The following is an 18483-nucleotide window of genomic DNA, read 5'->3' on the forward strand; positions in this document are numbered from 1 at the left end:
AATAATTGTCCAGTGTCTTCTTAAAAACCTCCAGTGTTGGAGCACCCATACCATCTGAAAGCAACCCTAAGGAGAAACTTCCTGACAGTTAGAACAACTAACAATTAACCAGTGGAACGACTTGCCTCCAGAAGCTGTGAATGCTCCAACACTGGAAGTTTTTAAGAAGAGACTGGACAGCCATTTGCCTGAAACGGTATAGGGTTTCCTGCCTGAGCAGGGGGTTGGACTAGATGACCTCCAAGGTCCCTTCCAACATTATTATTATTATTATTATTATTATTATTATTATTATTATTATTATTATTATTATTATTATTATTATTATTATTATTATGCCATTCGACGCTTAGAGTTTCTCCCAAACGTGAAAGCTGAGCTGTCAAGCTTCCCACGCTGTTGTACTTAAAAAGTTCAAAGAAGAAGCACGCCCGCACGCACGCCCGGCTGGCCGCTTTGATCTTGCAACCATCCCTTGGCACACGCCAAGACATCTTCCGGGCTGCACATCTGGAAAGACTCCCGACCGGTCCTTGCCTGCCTTTGCAACCCTGCAGCTGTTTGAGCCTCTTTAGGAAGTGTGTTTTTCAGCCACCGCGCCGCCACTTCGCTCTTTCTGCCCCCCCCCACCTCTCCTTAAAGCAGACTCTGGACAGCCTCGGCTGCCCCCACATCTGGGCAGCATTAGCCCAGCCTCTGACCTGTCAAAGAACAGGCTGCTGCTTGCTTTGCAGGCGAGTTTGCAGCGAGTTAAGACGGATTTCCTGGATGGCGTGAGAGAAAGGAACGAGGAAAGATCGCTACAGGAGACAGGTAAGGGGGGGGGTTGGACTTTTCTTCCTGTACAAAGTTCTGCAGTCAAAGTTTTGTTTTGTTTAAGAAAGCCGTCCATCATTCAGACGTTTTTCGGAAGAGGCGGCGTGGTTAAAATCAGAAAGAAGGCAGTATTTAACCTATGGCAGTATTCTGGATGGAAGCTTAACAGAGAGACGCCCGACCTAAAATTAAGGAGAAATTTCCTACCAGTGAGAACAATTAATCAGTGGGACGACTTGCCTTCAGAAGTTGTGGGTGCTCTCACACTGGAGTTTTTTTAAGAAGTTGGACTGCCATTTGTCCGGAATAGGGTTAGAGTTTCCTTCTTTGAGCAGGGGGAATGGACTGGAAGACCTCCAAGGTCCCTCCCAACTCTGTTCTTCTGTATCCTGTAAGACTCGCTGACCTAGTGAGGCTGGTTAGAGAATTGTTCAGAATTATGTGATAGTGTCATTTTTTTTAGTGTGAGTTTGGTGGGTGTTACCCATTTTGACGTGCGGGTGTATAGTGATGCTGAATGGGTTTATCACCTTGGATTAGACAATGCTGGAGTCTTTTGTTTCTCCTTTCCCCAACTTGGATTCTCTAAATGTCCGAGTACAGTCCAGCCCATTTGGTACAATCCAACTAAAGGGCTTGGAGTCCAGACAGGCTGGTTTATTTATGCAATGGAACAAATGGTGCTCTTTCCAAGTCCGTTTCGCAATGCAGCTTAATATGAGCTTTGCGGTGGGCAGGAAAATACTCTTGTTACTCACAGTAAGGCAATAAGAAGGAGCAACGGTTTTTGAAAAACAATTGGAAGTTAAAATCAATTATGACTTCTGGAGCAGATCAAAGGCTTTGCAGGAAAACAAACGTGTTTAGATTTGTGTTCTCTGCCCTGGTCCTCACCAACAATCCCAGAATTTAGGCAAAGAGTTAGTTGGTTCCAGCTAACTTAGAAAGTGGATTTAATATTCTCATGGAGCATTTCCTCTTTGGATAATAAAGTGAATCATGAGCTATTGTGTGTAGCATTTTTTTTTATCCATTTGAGTTTCTGCCCTTTAATTTTTCCTGCAGCCTCTTTATAGGAGAAGTCCTTTCAAACTGCCTTCCTCTTTACGTGCAGGTATTTATTTAATGCAATTGCTTGTGTGCTGCCCCCTTAAGCATGGAGTAAGCATGTGCTTTAACTTGCGGTAATGATCTACCATTTGGGTGGGTAACTTTTCAGTCCTGGGTGGGTTTCCTACTTTCTCAGGAGGGGATCAGCTTGATGGAGTCTCTCCAACAGAACCTGTTGGGATTTGTTTTCAATACCCACCTAGCCGAGATCTGAAATTCAGAACTTGAAAAGGTAAACTATTAAAAAGTTCAGGAAAGATCCTTGGTTTTGCGTGTCTCCCTCCCTTCTCCCTCTGTCACATGAGTAAATGTGCAGAGCGAATTTACATCTTTTACACAGTCATTCTCCTTGCCCCTCTCTTGTAGTAACCTCAAGCCTTTTTTTCCCTTGGTTTTAGATTGACTTACCAACTACAAAGGCATGCTGATATTTCTCTGCTGGCTGCAACCTTCCTCTGAATGCAGAGATGTTTCAAGAGGCATCTTTCATCTTCCTGCTTCTCTGGCCCAAATTGGTGTCCTCCACATGGCATACAGGTGAGTACTGAGTAGCCACAACTGTGGAGGGAGATGGAGGACTACAACAGCCCAATGTCTTGGGGGAGTCCATGATAACATATTCAAAAATCCTGGCGCTGTTTCTGTTATGTACAGAGATGCCATCTTTAAGGCTAAGGAGAAATTTCCTAACAGTGAGAAACAATTAACCAGTGGAACGGCTTGCCTTCAGACGTTGTGGTTGGTCCATCACTGGAAATTTTTGAAAAGAGATTGGACAGCCATTTGTCTGGAATGGTATTGGGTCTCCTGCTTAGCAGGGGGTTGGACTAGAAGACCTCCAAGGTCCCTTTCAATTCTCTTAAGGCTGCAGATGCAGAGACCCAGGGTGGACAAACTGGACCACACATGAGCCTCAGTCTCATTTCTGCAACCACCAACACCCCAAGCCTCTTGAAATAATGCTACTGATAATAATGAAACAGCAGTGCAATTTTGGTTGTTTGGAGGCATGGGGAACACTTATTGCAACGTAAATTTTAACAAAGCATGGTTATAACGAATCCTAGCTTAGCATGATGTACAAACCAGTCATGTATAAATAAGATGACCACATGGTAGTCTCTCCCTGCTGGATAATAGGTCAAGATTAACCAAATGAATCAATTGTCCGATTTTACAATGGGACAAACGTATATATATGACCCAACTCTGTCTGGTCTTGGCAAAGCCACATCTACCTGGAGAATACCTGGGATGTATTTCTGCTCCAAAGGAGCTAGTCAAAGATATTCGAGAAGTTAAGCAATGGAAGGGTAGCTTCAAATAGGCATCACACATTCTTTAGCCCCCAAACTAAATCTGGAATACTACTCTGACAGGATAAGAGAGACAGAAACACGTAAGGATATGGGTCTGGGGCCATCTCTTCAGATGAGTAAATATAGTTCTTCCCACGCCACAGCTTTCCTGTGGTCACAGGATCAGATGCTATATTTTTGTAAAAGTTTCCATGCCTCACTTCAGGCCAATGGGAGAGTTTTTGGCAAATGGCCAGTCTACAGTGGTTAGACACAAGTATGTTTGTGTGTCTGTGTGTGTGTGTGTGTAGGGGGGGAATCGCTCATTTCCCCTTCCTTAGCAAATTTTGCCTGTATGCCTTATTAAAAATCCATCCATTGCTTGCTCGCTACAGCTAACAAGCAAATATTCTCAGGGGCGCCCTTTTTCCCTCTTCGGTGGATTTCAAGGTTTTGGAAACATTGCTGCCGATGTGTTTGGCTCATTGTACATGAGGCTTAAAAGACCTTGCCTCTTCTTTTAAGTCCCAGTTTTCTAGACTGAGAAAGAGTTTGCTGGGTCAAAGCAGCTCCGTCATACTCTGTATCCAAGCTGTGTTCTTTTGATTAACAGAGAGCTGGTTAAATAACAGAATATAACAAAATAACAGAGTTGGGAGGGACCTTGGAGGTCTTCTAGTCCAACCCACTGCATAAGCAGGAGACACTGTACCATTCCAGACAAGTGACTGTCCAGTCTCTTCTTAAAGGCCTCCAGTGATGGCGCACCCACAACTTCTGGAGGCGAGTCGTTCCGCTGATTAATTGTTCTGACTGTCAGGAAATGTCCCCTTAGTTCTAGGCTGCTTCTCTCCTTGATGAGTGTCCATCCATTGATTCTTGATGATGATTAATCAGTTCACTGACTAATGATGAAATAATGATCCTTAATCAATTCACTGAATATTCAAATGAAGCTGGATGAAATTCGACCATGGCTGTGGAATTCAGTAGAAACTCTGCCAAGTAAGTAGGATAGCCAGAGATATTTAAAACAGAATTTCTGAGTCACTGCAAAGAGCACGGTCATTCCAAATATGCCACCTGACAATTGTCAACAAACCTTTAGTCTAGCTAGCCTCAGATCTAGCACAATATTTGTCCCTTTCTTTGACTCTAAACCAGGAGTCCCCAACCCCTGGGTCACACAGCTGTTGTTCGTCTCTATTTACAGCTTCTCCCCAGTTGATGATGATAACTTTATTGTCACTTTGAATGTACACCAATCGGCATACATCAAAATGAAATTTCGTTGCATACAGCTCTCAAAGGGTCACCACCTCCGATATATACTCCTTGTTCGTGGCCTGCTCAAATTTCACATTGTCCATTTTAGTCTCTAGGGAGTGAACGATGGCAAACAGGACAGATGGAAATGGGGCTCCATGTGGATTAGCCCTCAAGTTAGCTTGTATTCTGACAACCTCGCCTTCTTTCCTTTTTCTGATCCTGACTCTTCCACCTTTTCCTTAAAGAGGCCTTGCTTCTTTTCGCCCCTGGAGCACGCTGCTGCTGCCACCAACTCCTCCAAAAGCCTCTCTCTCTTCCTCTGGGCCTGCCGACAGCCTCATCCAGTTCCTTCACTCCATAAGCTCCAGGTCCTCTCCTCCTCTGCCTCCTCTGGAAACAGCCCTGATTTGCAATACAATCCATCACTGGGCCAGCAGTCAGATCTTGCTGCTGGTAGAACAAATTCAAACAGCGCCAACGACTTTTAACGGTCTCACCAACAGTTCCAAAACAACTAGAAACTTGCCATGCCAGCAAAGATTGTCGGTCGTATGTCGTATGTTACCTTAGTTCCACCATCTTGCTCAAACACATTAAAATCTTCCTGATCATGTGGCCTATAGCCCTTACTATCCCTCCCAAAACTATTTGCCTTCAAGAGCCAATGCAGCCGCAGCCATTCCAGGCACCGCCATCTTGATGAAAACATCACTGCCCCAGCTCCACCTCAGATCATCAGGCATTAGATTATCATAGGAGCACAAACCCTACTGGACACTGAGCAGGTGAGGGATCTAGGTGGCATGCTCCTTGTCCCTCCCCTCCCATCTGTGGAAAAAGTGTCTTCCATGAAACCGGTCTCTGATGCCAAAAAAGTTGCCGCTGCTTTAAGGAGTGGACTTTTTTTTAAAAAAAGTGTTCTGACCTGTAGAGATGGAGGTCAAGGATATGAAGGGACCGTGTGCAGCAAACTGCCTGCCTTAGTATCCTGTTATCCGCATGTCTATGAGCTCATTCCAATTTGCCAAGGACTGCCAGGAACCAGCTAGATATGAGAGACTCTGCCCTGGCTGGGATGTTCGGATGTTCTCTAAGATTGACTAGGGAGTACAGCAATAAACAATGCTTTTGCTGTGTGTTAATTCCTGCTTGTTAAAACTGTATAAAAGACAATAAACTCTGCGTAGGCAGACAGACATTTTGGGACACCCTGCAATGACTGGTCTCTGAATCCGACACTGACCCAGTTCACCCATGAGAGCATAAGCCCTGGTACCACTGCTTCAATAGTAGTGCATAAAGTCTAGGTGGTGAGAGGAGAGTTTGCCAGCATTGTGTGCTGGGGACATCCCTGACATTTGGGGATGTTGACTTTTGTGTCCTCTTCTTAGCCGAAGTTGCATTACAAACAGCTGATGGTCTATTGGCGTAGCAAGCTGAGTCTGCTCGTTGCAACCTTAAGGAAGAGATCCTGCTTTTAGCCTGGACCAATTCAGCACTGTGCACAGATTTCCAACGCTCAGCTGGAACCGAATAGGAGAGAACAATTTCTGCATTCCACAGAGGCGGCTCTGTGACAACCGTATTTATGAATTCTACAAACACAACGACTGTATTTCTCAAGAAGGCTGACTCAACCCTTTCCTTGCAGAAGGTGGTAAAGCAGACATCAGACATCCCCTTGAGGCTGGTGGCCTGGAAATTGAATGCCAGAGGAATTTTGAGTGGGAAACGAATAAGCCGTGCACTTTTTAAGGTCTTTGATCCTCTTAGTATCTAGAGTAGAACTGGTTCATCCAGTGCTTTTTTTGTAAAAGAAAAAGGTGCCGGAACTCACACGTCATACAACCCGCCTTGCCTACCCTACAAGGTTCCATTCAAAAAAGCTGCCGGAACTCCGTTCTGAGCGTTCTATGAGAAAAAAAGCCCTGGGTTCATCTGCTTCTCTCTCAGAGCCACGGAGAACGTCTTAACCAGAACAATCTAGAAAAACAAAACTGCCCTTTCCAGTCAGATTCCCCAAACAATAAAATAATACTTTTATTCAGATGAAGCAAGATGGCCTGTTTTCAAGAGTTTCCAAACCGTTTTTAGGGGGTCTGAGTAGCATGCTTTGTAGCCCTTGTGGAATTGCACTGTGATGCTCACCCTAGGGTTTGTGGCATCCAGCCCACACCGAGCCTCCGCGTCCTTCCACTTAGGAGCACAATGAGACTACTCTCAAAGCAAGCCAAACATCTGGCATTTGGCTTAGCAGACACAGAGTTTCAGGACAAAAATAAAACAGGCCTCATTTCAATCACGTGTAACTAAAATTAGATGAAAAAGCACAGGATTACTTGCAAGAGGGAATCGCAATGACTCAGAAAATAGAACCAGCCATGGAAAAGATGACTTGTATCACGTAGAATGGGAAGTAACCCAAAAGAAGCGTCACCTCCTTGGGTTAAATTCCATCGACCGGTGCTTCCCAATCCACTCAGGGTCCAAATCAGTTTTCTGCAGTTTGCCACTGAAATTATTTTTCTCTCTCGTGTTCTGCTGAAACTTCACAAAAGTGGCAAAGGAAACAATAAAGAAACGGGCTTCAGATCAATCCTGGGACATTCTTAGGAGTGTTCCTTCTTTTAGTGATGGGATGAACACTCTGGGAAAAGACGGGAGGGGGGTGTCAGCTATAGCTTCTCTTTCCCCCCCAAACTGAAATCCCATTAAGTAGGACCACAGTTTTCCCAGACTAACAGAAGTTTGAAGGTACTTCATCTGTGCAGACAATACCAGAAATTGCTTTAGTACTGAGTTTTAAACTAATGAGGGTGAGGGGGGGGTACTTTCTATTGCTACAGTATTTTCAGGTCTTCCATGGATGGAGTTTATAGTCATACAAGAGAAATGCCTTGGGCTAACTGTGCTGACCACCACAACACTGTGGAGCCATCTAGATTCTAGAGGAGCAAAGGATCCTACTGGGACTTCCTTATCCATGAATAAAAAGCTCTCCTCCTGTTAGCTGGTTTTGCAGAACATGCTAACCCCTTCGTGGTTTGTGGCTTTGCGTAATGTCTGAATCCAGCCTACTGGATCAATCAGCCATGGTTAAGCAAACCACACCTTGGCACAGCAAGCAGTTCCAGGCATTGGAAGAAGTCCATTTGGAAAGTCATGGGCCCACAATGTGAGCTCCATGAATAGATTTAAGTTCTGCCTTGGCTAACTCTGTTTCCAAGTGACTCCTGCGGCTTCGTAGATAAGAATGCGCTTAATCTACGGTTGCTGATGGGGAAAATGGTATTCCTCCTTTTCTGCGTAGATATGCAACAGTAAAAACTCTTCTGAACTGTTTTCCCTTTTTGAAACTAGTACACCAATACATGCAACATATTCATTTTGGCTCTCTAATAGGAAATTTACTCAATTGCCTTGGGTGGTCAAAAACTTAACTTTACAAGGTCACCTTGATTACGGCACAAAATGTTGAAAAGTAAAAAAGACTTTGGGTTATGTTCCTTTCCTTTGGTTTTGAAAAGGGGGGGAAACTAAACAAAAAAATCTAGAACAGAGGTCTTCAAACTAACAACAGTTCCAATTCAAAACCAGTTATTTTTTAAAAAAAAAATGCATTTTTCACATCTGGTCTGGCCACATTCAGCTGCTCGTTACCCAGTTCAGCTCCATCCTATTATTTACCACTGGTCTGATGGGAGATAGTCATTGTGAATATCCGAAGGGAGACAGCCTGCCTTGCTGTCTCCCTTCAGGATAGCATCTCCTGGTTCCCAGATATTGACTGCTGATGGTTGGTCTTCAATCTGTTTAAATTCATTTATTCAGCAAGACTCATAAATTATGTCTTTCCTCTGAGTAGTGAGACATTCCAGTGACACAGATCCCCAGTAGCATTCAATCATACGTGGCTATTGGACACGGACTATTTTGACGAAGATCTTTCCGTAGCTTTTAATGGTTTACTTTTCTCCCCCAGGGTCTAGGTATGCCCCTACAGAAAGTCAAACGGACGACAACGTGTATCTTACAGAAGCCGCCAATGTTCCTGCTCCAGATCATCAAGGTACCCACTGCCATTCTGAGCTTTATTGTCCTGAGACCCCAACAGGGTCAGATCTGGTCCTTCCACCTGGCTGGAGTGTACCTTCTTTGTGGTGTCATCAAGAGATGCTTGCAAGGAATTAAATTGCACGCAGGCTTGGCCATTTAAAGTTCTTTGCAACATTGTGCCAATCAAGTAGATCTATTAGGGGACACATGATTTAGGCTCCTGAAAACATGAAGCTGGTCTTATCCCCAAGTTTACAATGTTGGGGTGACTTTCTCTTATAGCTGTTGATGATGTAAGTTCTCACTTGGAATTTCCTTCTTGGAAGACCAAAATAGGACTGTTGCTCAAAACCACCATCAGTAGACTTTCTTCTTTCCCCAAAAAGACTAACCCCCTGGCCACCCATGGGATCCTGTGGGGACCATTAGCAGCTACAATTTGTGACTGGGAAGCTCCAGCAGAAAAGTAGAACTGATCTTCAGAGGAGAAACTAATAATCCAGACAAAAGTCATTTACTGTGGTTCTCAAATTCAGGGTGAAATGTCTAATTAGGGACAGATGGTTGGGGAAATGTCAAAGCTATAGCCACTTCTGTAGATCTTTATTTTCAGACCAGGGACATTTTTAAAGAAGAAGAGAAATCTATTTAACAGGCAGGGAGCTCCTTCCACTTATCATTACATCACAACATGTCTCCACATATTGTGGTCAGGAGTTTGCTCCTTGATTAGCCTATAGCAGGGGTCAGCAACCTGAAACAGTGAAAGAGCCACTCGGAACCGGTTCCCTCACAAAAGGAAAAACTGGGAGCCGCAAAAAATGTGTGTGCACATGTGCGTACAAGCGTGCATGCACAGAACAGGGTTTGACTGAAGAGTGGAGCCAAGGCGAGATATGCACTTACCCTGCATATTTGAATTGATTGGTTGAACTTTTTTAGTCCCACCTTTTTTTTTTTTTTTTGGACTGCACATGGCAGAGGACTGGGAGCCGCAGGAGACGGCTGAAAGAGCCGCAGACCTGTGGCCTATAGGCATGATTCATAGACTCAGTCAAATCCACTCTCTCCTCTTGCAGGAATTTCTGTTCAGAATAGACAATAAACCAAACAGAGTGCAAGGAAATTATGATGATGGCAATCCTTCCTCTCTTTTTCTAGTGTTATGGTGAAAACATTATCTACTTAATTTTATATACACTACATGCTACCTTTTCCAATTTTCGTTCCATCCATAAGTTGCAATGAAATGAAGCTATGCCAGACAAACAAAGAACCAAACAACAAGCCATTATTAATATTAGTTGACAACATGGGACACAATGGACCCACACGGGATGGCCACTACTGTAAAGAAGGCCTCGTTTTTCACCTCCATCTTATTGTCAAAACTGGAACAGATAATTCTACAGAAGCAAGTGATGCCTGAGATCAGGGGTAGGCAACCTTGGCTCTTTTATGACTCATGGACTTCAACTCCCAGAATTCCTGAGCCAGCGGCTGGCTCAGAAATTCTGGGAGTTGAAGTCCATGAGTCATAAAAGCGCCAAGGTTGCCTACCCCTGCCTGAGATCATAAAGAGATCTTCTTTATTAGCTTCACTTTTCCTCTCTCTAGTTCCTCAGTGGTGTCATCCATTAATCATTTACAATGGGGAGGCCACCTGCTATTCACCCCGTGGAGGAAATTACCTCAGCAGCCTGGGGACACGCTGTGCCCTCTCCTGCAACCGTGGGTATCGCCTGATCGGTCCGAGGTCTGTGCAATGCTTATTGAACCGCCACTGGTCTGGGATTATCTACTGCAGACGTGAGTATTCGCTGAAATTCCCCTCTGAAATCAGTCCCCACCAAAACCAAGAAAACCCATGATCAGTTGGGTGTATATGTATCCAAAGTTTGAGGTTTTGCAAATCAAGCAGACAAGAGTTTGGCTTATGGATTATAATAGCCCATAATTTATGCCACATGAGAGGTTGGGAAAATAGCCCAGATTCACACACTACGATATCACAATGGATATCTAAAATCATACTATAGTGCAATGTCTGGACAAGATTTCTTTAGAAAAAAATACTTGAACTCGTCCTTTTTCCAATCTTTCCAGGAATATGTTGGCCTAAATTTTCACTGTAGAAGGACTAGTAGTCTCTTGGCCTTTTTGGAAAATTGGATTAGAGCCCCCATTTACAGAACCATGCCACCAGACTCTGGATGAAAATTTCAGCCAGTCCATTTTGCCTAACTCCTGGAAGAAATTTCTCTAATAATGGTCTCTCTTCCAATTATAGAGTGAAGTGCTAAACAACCTTGAATTGATACTACATTTTCATTACAAAGTGAAGGCATTAGCTCTGGGTGCAAAGCATCCTGAAAAGCAGGGAAGAAACAATCAAGGAGGTATTCTAACAAAAAATTAGGACCCAGTTCAAGTTCATTATAGGAGATGAACAAGTTGAGCCTGAGGGTGGGGTCAAATGCACCATCAGTCTGGAGTCTCTACGCCCCCTTAAGTCCAGCCCCACCCCAAAATCCGTTGTTTTTTTCTGGCACCAATTCGCCTTCACCATTAGCAGTTCAGATTCTTGTTTATGGTTGTATGAAATAAACTTGCAGTACTTTTTAATTCTATCCTGGTTTCTGACTTCTTTGCACCCGACATTCATTGAGCGATGCTGGCTCAATTGTTCAGTCTCAATGCAGTCTGTTTTATAGCAATTGGAGAGGAGAATACGGAATTGCTTATAAAGTGGGATATAACTCAGTAAATAATGTTTAGATTCTATCTCTTTGCAGAGTTGCGGTGTCACACATTGCCAGCACTTCAGCATGGGTCATACCACTGCTCCAATGGAGTAAAGGTTGATTCTCACTGTGACTACAGTTGCCAACTGGGGTATCATCTGGAAGGTGACCACAGGCGTACGTGCATGGAAGACGGGCGCTGGAGCGGTAGCGTGCCAATTTGTGTAGGTAAATTCTCACCCTTCCAGGGCTGTCCTCCTTCCAGCCTAAGTCCAAAAGGAGAAGTCGGCTTGGCCCACCTACGGCTCATAAATGTGAAACAGTTGCTCCAAACTGGAGCCGAGCATCTTTATTTCTCCAAAGCCACCCTTGTCTCAAAGGTGCTTTTCCAAAGGCAACTGGACTTTCTTGGGTGTTTTGCTTGAAAATATTTTGCTCCTCAAATGAATATAAAGATTTGTTGCAAACTTAAGCTCTCTACAAGAATCTGAATTACTAATGGTCCAAACAAATTGATGCTAGGTAAGAGTCAGTTGAATTCAATGTGGGTGGAGCTTAGATCTCTTGTAGGCATGAAGAGACTCGAGACTGCTGACACGTTTGACCCCTCCCTCGGGCTCAGCCTGGTCATCTACACCAGTTGCCTTTTGGAAAAGCACCTTTGGGACAACCACGACTTGGATGATTGAGAATCTCCCCAGATTCTAGTATATAAAAGACAACAATGGTGACTGCTGGGGTATGACTATTTGGGAGGATGCTGAATATCTACCGTATCATTCTCTTCTCTTCTCCAAATCCACAAAAACAGCTTTGAGTTGGTCATGGTCATCCTCAAAACAGAAACACCATATGAAGCAATTGGTGGGCTCGCTCACTGATCCAAGAGGCACAACATTCACATTGTCCTGCCTAGCAATATCTATTCTAATTTTGTTTTGTTTTTTTAATCCTTAAAATACCTGAGTGTTGGTCATTGGGGAGAGCTGCAAAACCATCATGACATGATTCCGTTGTTCCGTGTAAAGGCAATCCTAACTCAACAACCATTTTGGCACCAGTGATGCAGTCACTAAGCAAAACATCCTGTGATTATGATAGACTGACTCCACTTCCCATTCAGTTGTTAAGCAAGTCACTGCGGATCATTCACCGAGAGGTCATTTGATCGCAACTTGCCATTTTTACTGCTAAACAGGCAGTTGTTAAATGAGGTGTCTTTGGATTGAAACAGCAGGGAAATAATTAGCAATTCTGTTGCCTGCCTCTTTCCATGAAATTCTTCTCCTATTCTCCCAAAATAGACATAGACCCTCCTCAAATCCGGTGCCCAGATTCTCGAGAACGAACAGCAGAGCCTGGCAAATTGACCGCCACAGTTTATTGGGATCCACCCCGCGCAAAGGATTCGGCTGACGGCGTCATCAAAAAGTGAGCTCGGTGGGGACACTAAAGGGTTCAAGGAAGTCTGCTTTGTGGTGACCCTATGCTGAAAGCCTTTCTGTCGTTGGAGTCCAGACTGAAACGCCGGGGCCCAGAGCCAGGATCCGAGTTTTCAGAAGGAGACCATCTTATTCGCTATGCTGTCTATGACCGGGCGCACAATCGAGCCACCTGCAAGTTTTCGGTGAGGGTCCGAGGTGAGGACACGAGAGGGCAATTGTTGCCCAAAATACCCTAAAAGAAGCATGGTCTAAAATTTGACAGGACATCCCTTTTTCCTTCAGGCTGCTATCATTACCAACATGCCTGTGGTCATGTGTTTTGTGGGGTCCCGTAGTTGGATTCGTACACCGTGTTAAGGTATAGCATGATAGAATAGCCTACTAGTAGGGTACAGTGAAGATGCTGGAGTAGGAAATCCAGCTAACAGGTCCATCTCACGGATGGTGACTTTAAGCTTCTCAAGAACTTAGCCTGTATCTCATAGAATTGTCACTATCAGGGAAAAAATGGGAGAGAGAGTGCTTTAAACACCACCTCCTATGGGAAAGGGTATGTCTGTCTTGAGAACGAAGATGCTAATAAAATGGTTGATTTGGTTTTGGCCCACCCAATAGGAACCCAACCTGGCATTGGTAGCTTCCTTGATTACACTTTCCGTAAGAGATAGAGCACGACTAGAGGGAGTTGCCTGTAACCATCCGGGCAGGCATCTCTACAGCTTCTCCAGGGATCTTCTGAAGGGTTGGGTTTTGTTGAGCCCAGGAGTCCTTCTCATTTGAGGCCACTGACTTTCCCTTCTCCAGTGAGTCGCTGTCCCACCTTGAAGGCACCCGAACATGCCTATCTCAGCTGCACTTCAGCAGGGAACAATTATGGCGCCGTCTGCGAATACCAGTGCGATGGAGGCTACGAACTAGAGGGTACCCGTTCACGGGTCTGCCTGTCCAGCCGCCAGTGGTCTGGTTCTCAGCCCAGCTGCACCCGTGAGTAAATCTAGGATTTGAGACAAAGGGGGCCGTGCAGAACAACACAAAGGATTCTTGGTGATTCAATTTTAAGAGCCTGGATTCAGCTCTGATCCTGCTCTCATCTTCAGCCTGTTGCAGAAGTCCTGGCAGCAGGAAAAACAATCAAGCCATGCCCCCAAAGGGAGGCAACTGGACTCGTTTTTAAATTTTAAATTTTAAATTTTAATTCCATTTATATCCCGCCCTTCTCCAAAGACTCAGGGCGGCTTACAAGCTTAGCAGTAGCCTTCATTCTATGTATATGCCCGCTTATTAGGGCTTTCACACACACCCCCAAGCAGCATTATTACAAAGTCAGCTTAATTGCCCCCAACAATCTGGGTCCTCATTTTACCTACCTGGGAAGGATGGAAGGCTGAGTCAACCTTGAGCCTGGTGGGACTCGAACCTGCACTAATGGCAGGCAGCTGGTGTTACTTAAGGAGGCATTAGCCCACTGCTCCACCAAGGCTCCTTTTCTTGGAAGACCATTCACTTCACATCCAAGAAGCTTTTTTCAGTTCAAAGGTTCAGAAGCTTCTTGGATGAGAAGCGAAATGTCTTCCAGGAAAAACGAGAAAGTCCAGTTGCCTCCTGAAAAAAATGCCACCTTTGGGACAACCACGACCTGGAGGACTGAGACTCTCCATAGAAATTAAGCCAAGCCAAAATTGATGGCATCAAAAGGGTCCAATTTCATCCATCCTGCCAGCTTGTGCTCTTTTTTTAAAAAAAAATAAAAATGGTTTGTTGGACAACTCAACGCTAAACCACCGCTAGCAAACAACAGTGGCTTTGGGTTTGCTTTCCCACAAAAGCTTTCCCTTCCAACACGGCCCAGCTAGTCAAACATTTTTGGGTGCCATTTGGATTAGAGCCGTTCAGGTAACTTGAGATGGAGCAGAGGAAGGAAAAATGAAAGGAACAAAAGAATCAACCTCTACTTCAGACATGTCAAACAAAAGACCCGGGGGCCGGATCCGGCCCGCAAAGTGGTTTCCTGAGGCCCGCGAAGCCATCCTGGAAACAGTGAGGGAACGGCCCCCACTGCCTTGGCCCTGGTCCAGAGACCCTCCTCCTGCCAGAGACCCTCAGATCTGTCCTGCCCAGGCCCCCATAGGCACCCTTGATGCCAACGATGTAGAGCTGGCCACGCCCACCCAGTAGGCCATACGCACTCTGGCCACGCCCACCCAGTAGGCCACGCCCACCCTGGCCACACCCACCCGGCCCCCTGAGGGCAACCGCAGTGCTGATGCGGCCCTCAATGAAATTGAGTTTGACACCCCTGCTCTACTTTGTCCTTTTTACCCCCCTCAAGCCATGCAAATCAACGTGGACGTCAACTCGGTCACAGGACTTTTGGATCAGTTTTATGAAAAGCGCCGGCTGCTGGTTGTCTCGGCTCCTGACGCCTCGGACCGCTACTACAAGATGCAGAATGCCATGTTGCAAGTAAGGCTGACCAAGGAGTTAGTCCCTTCCAGCCCTATGAGTCTATGATCTTCCCCAGGTCCCTGCTGCCTTCCAGAGCCCCAAGGCTCTGAGCTGCTCTTTCGCTTGTTTCTCCATTGCAGCAAGCGACCTGTGGGCTGGAGGTGCGTCACGTGACTGTGATCGAACTGGTGGGCTTGCCACCTCATGACGTGGGGAGGATCCGGGAGCTCCAACTCTCCAAAAAGATAATTGAAGAACTGAGGTGAGTGGGAACCAAACCACGACAAAATATGTCCTGCATAGCCACAGGAACCAATTAGAAATCTCATTTGCCCTCTTGCGAGTTATCAGAAAAGTGAGAACTTATTAAAAAAAAGCTTTTTTAAAAAAAAATGAGATGGTACCAGCAGAAGAGAATATTTGCAGCTCAGGGTTAAATTGAGTTCTTGGTGCTCTCTGAGCTTGGTTGTTTTCTTGCAGATGTTTCATTATGCAGCTAGGTAACATCTTCAGATGTTCCCTAGTTGAGTAATGAAGGGCCTGCAGGAAAACAACCAAGCTCAGAGATCATCAGGGACTCCAACACATATGGTACAATCAACTTATGGAACTCCCTCCCACTAGGTATAGTGAGAAAGGTTGAAGACCACTCAAGAACCACATTTGGCTCTCCAAAAGGGTGCAGTCTATTTTTGTTCCCGTCCAGCTCAAGGAGCATTTCTCAGCCTTGGCGACTTTAAGAGATGTGGACTTCAAGTCCCAGATTGCCCCAGCCAGCATGTCTATGATGTCCACATGTTCTGAGCTGTCCATACATCTTTTAAGTTGCCGAGGTTAAGAAACCCTGTTTGAGAGAGCAGCCCATCCGGGGAATCAATTTGCCTTTAATCTAAAAAAAAAAGGGGGGGCAAGGCAGATTTGTGGAGGATAAGGCACAGATTTGGCTCAGCCTGCAGGTGCTGCTTGAGGAAGGACAAGAGGAACAAAATAGGCAGGTCTGACACTTCCCCCTCCTGCCCCCAGCAACTGAATTTCGCCAGCAACATCTTCTCTTGATGGTTTGCTATCTTCTCTAAGTGTCCGTTGAGCAAAAGAGCAGCTGGCCTCATCGATATTTCTGCAAAACCCTTTTTTTTCCTGCAGGCAGCTCCTGCACCTCACTCATTCTCGCTTCAACGTAGTGTTGATTGACAAATACGGCGTAGACCGTGACCGCTACATTCAGCCAGTGACGCCTGACGAGCTGTTCTCCTTTGTGGATATGTACCTGCTGAGCACCCAAGAACAGCTACAGCAAGAACAGAACAGGGACACGTGCGAGTGACAAGGAACTGCCTGGTTGCCTTCGGCCACCAACTTCAGCCAGGTGGCCTTGTTTCCCATTGGCCTTGGTTAGGGGTGAAACCGAAAAGCAGCAGTTGGATTTCAGTCAAGGTGGCAGCAGAAGTTTCTTCTCTGATCCTGTCAGCAGGAAAGCAGCGTTCTTATGCCTGGTTAATATCTATCAATCTTGGAGGGACTGTTTCAAAGGAGATGCTTTCTCAAATCTACATTTTTTCCCCCATAAAGGCTCTTCTTGCCTGGATGATAATTCTCTTCCCCTCGTAAAGTAGGAAGTTGATGGGCAGATGTTGATGGGTGTAGTTTCCATTTCCCATCAACCTCAGCCAGCATGAGCAAGGATTTCCAGAGTTGTGGTTTCACATCTAGAGCACTTCAGTGCAAGACCAGCTCTAGCAATGAGATAACCAGCTAATTTTTAGGAAGTTATCAAAAACAAGAGCTTTTTAAAAGCACATTTCAATAGCTTCACCTGTGCCTCTTGTTATGATTTCTCATTGTTTGGGAGAGTCGGATTGTATGCTTTTTTAAAAAAATGGGGTTGTTCTTATTCCGACGTTGCGATTGTTGAGCATCACAAGATTGAAGGAGGTTAAAAATCAGGAAAAACCCATGAATTTGTAAGAGCGCTGGCTTTTAAGAGCAGTAGGAGGCCCGGTGGTACAGGGGTTATGTGAAATATTGCAGGCAAACTTTGCCCGCAGTCTGGAGTTCGATCCTGACAGGGCTCAAGGTTGACTCGCTCTTCCATCCTTCTGAGGTCAATAAAACGAGGACCCGAATTGTTGGGGGCCATATGCTGATTCTGTAAACCGCTTAGAGAGGGCTGTAAAGCACTGGGAAGCAGCATATAAGACTATGTGTTATTGCTATTTTAAAGCACAAAAGGGACAACTGGGGCCCTTCTGCTCTTACAGGTGACTCTGCCTCTTTAAGTCTTCAACTTCTGCCACATTGGCTGGGTTTGAAGACACTGGAAGACTAACATGTGAAAAGCAGAGGATGCCTCCCCGGCATCCTTTAATCCTAGATTAAAAACAGTCTGGGCCAGAAGGCCACTTCAAGGAAAATATCTACATATTAAGAAGGGGGTTTGTGTTCCTACAAACTTTCTCAAGGAAATCAACCCTTTGGAAGGGCAGTTCCTGAAGCTGAAGCTCAAGTACTTTGGCCACCAAATGGGTAGAGGGGACTCCTTGGAAAAAGTCCCTGATGTTGGGAAAAGAGGGAAGGCGAAAGGAGACGGGGACGGCAGAGGGTGAGATGGTTAGATAGTGTCATTGACACAGTGAATATAAATCTGGACAAACTCTGGAAGACAGTGGAGGACGGGGGGGGGAGGAGGAGCAGGGGGGCAGGGGGGGACTGGCATGCTGTGGTCCCTGGGTTTGCAAAGAGTCAAACACGACTTAGCAACCGCAATACAACAAAAACAATAACAAGAGCAGCAGATAGTTGAAGGCCGATATAAGATCATAAACCAAGCCTGGCTAGATCAGACTGAAGATGTAATAGTTTCCAAGAGAACAGCGCATCCTTCTTTGGGGCTGCTTCCTTAAACCAGGATTAAGACAACGGCTGCTTCTGCTACTGAAGACCGTAGCCATCCGGATGCATTTGTTCTCCATTCATTTACCCTGTCTCCTTTTAAGACCATTTGCTTAATAAATTCTTCTCTGTCTTGGATCCTCCACTTTTCCACTTCAACGGATAATCCAAGATCTGGGCATCAGACAAGAAAAACAAGACTTCTGGCTGTGTCTTCTCTTCATATTCATGTAATTTCAGACATCCTTCTACCCCCTTCTTCCATCCTCCCCTCCTCCCCACCATTTCCAGCACTATAAGCTTTCTTCGTAAGTGGAAAAATATACAAGAATGTGATTAGCTCCTTTCCGCGGCTTCCCGATTTACAGTAGACTTTGAAGTGCAACGTTCAGGACCGTACGAGATTTCAAG

General features: G+C 45.2%; 1 protein-coding gene across 2 annotated transcripts; it reads left to right on the forward strand.

Annotated features, from left to right (window-relative positions):
* Nucleotides 1-657: 657 nt before the first annotated feature.
* On the forward strand, nucleotides 658-16928 carry SRPX2 (sushi repeat containing protein X-linked 2). Of its 2 annotated transcripts, XM_083371870.1 has the most exons (12): nucleotides 658-813; nucleotides 1882-1930; nucleotides 2325-2463; nucleotides 8476-8562; nucleotides 10167-10358; nucleotides 11345-11521; nucleotides 12598-12724; nucleotides 12812-12933; nucleotides 13543-13722; nucleotides 15068-15201; nucleotides 15324-15445; nucleotides 16327-16928. In XM_083371870.1, exons 3-12 carry the CDS (start codon nucleotides 2394-2396, stop codon nucleotides 16505-16507), a joined length of 1392 nt encoding a protein of 463 aa, XP_083227996.1. In that variant the 5' UTR covers nucleotides 658-813; nucleotides 1882-1930; nucleotides 2325-2393; the 3' UTR covers nucleotides 16508-16928. The 2 variants fall into 2 exon arrangements, with proteins under 2 accessions (XP_083227996.1, XP_083227997.1); XM_083371871.1 differs by lacking the exon at nucleotides 1882-1930 and having other exon boundaries at nucleotides 708-813.
* Nucleotides 16929-18483: the final 1555 nt, after the last annotated feature.

The sequence above is a fragment of the Vipera ursinii genome (genome assembly GCF_947247035.1).
Source record: "Vipera ursinii genome assembly, chromosome: 12".
Classification (NCBI taxonomy): domain Eukaryota; kingdom Metazoa; phylum Chordata; class Lepidosauria; order Squamata; family Viperidae; genus Vipera; species Vipera ursinii.

What these genes read in the sequence shown, in the direction of transcription:
- SRPX2 (XM_083371870.1), top strand. Translation starts at nt 2,394, where the DNA reads ATGTTTCAAGAGGCATCTTTCATCTTCCTGCTTCTCTGGCCCAAATTG. An exon ending in TAGCGTGCCAATTTGTGTAG is followed by an intron (nt 11,522 to 12,597) that starts GTAAATTCTCAC and finishes CTCCCAAAATAG; the next exon opens with ACATAGACCCTCCTCAAATC. An exon ending in AAGATAATTGAAGAACTGAG is followed by an intron (nt 15,446 to 16,326) that starts GTGAGTGGGAAC and finishes TTTTTCCTGCAG; the next exon opens with GCAGCTCCTGCACCTCACTC.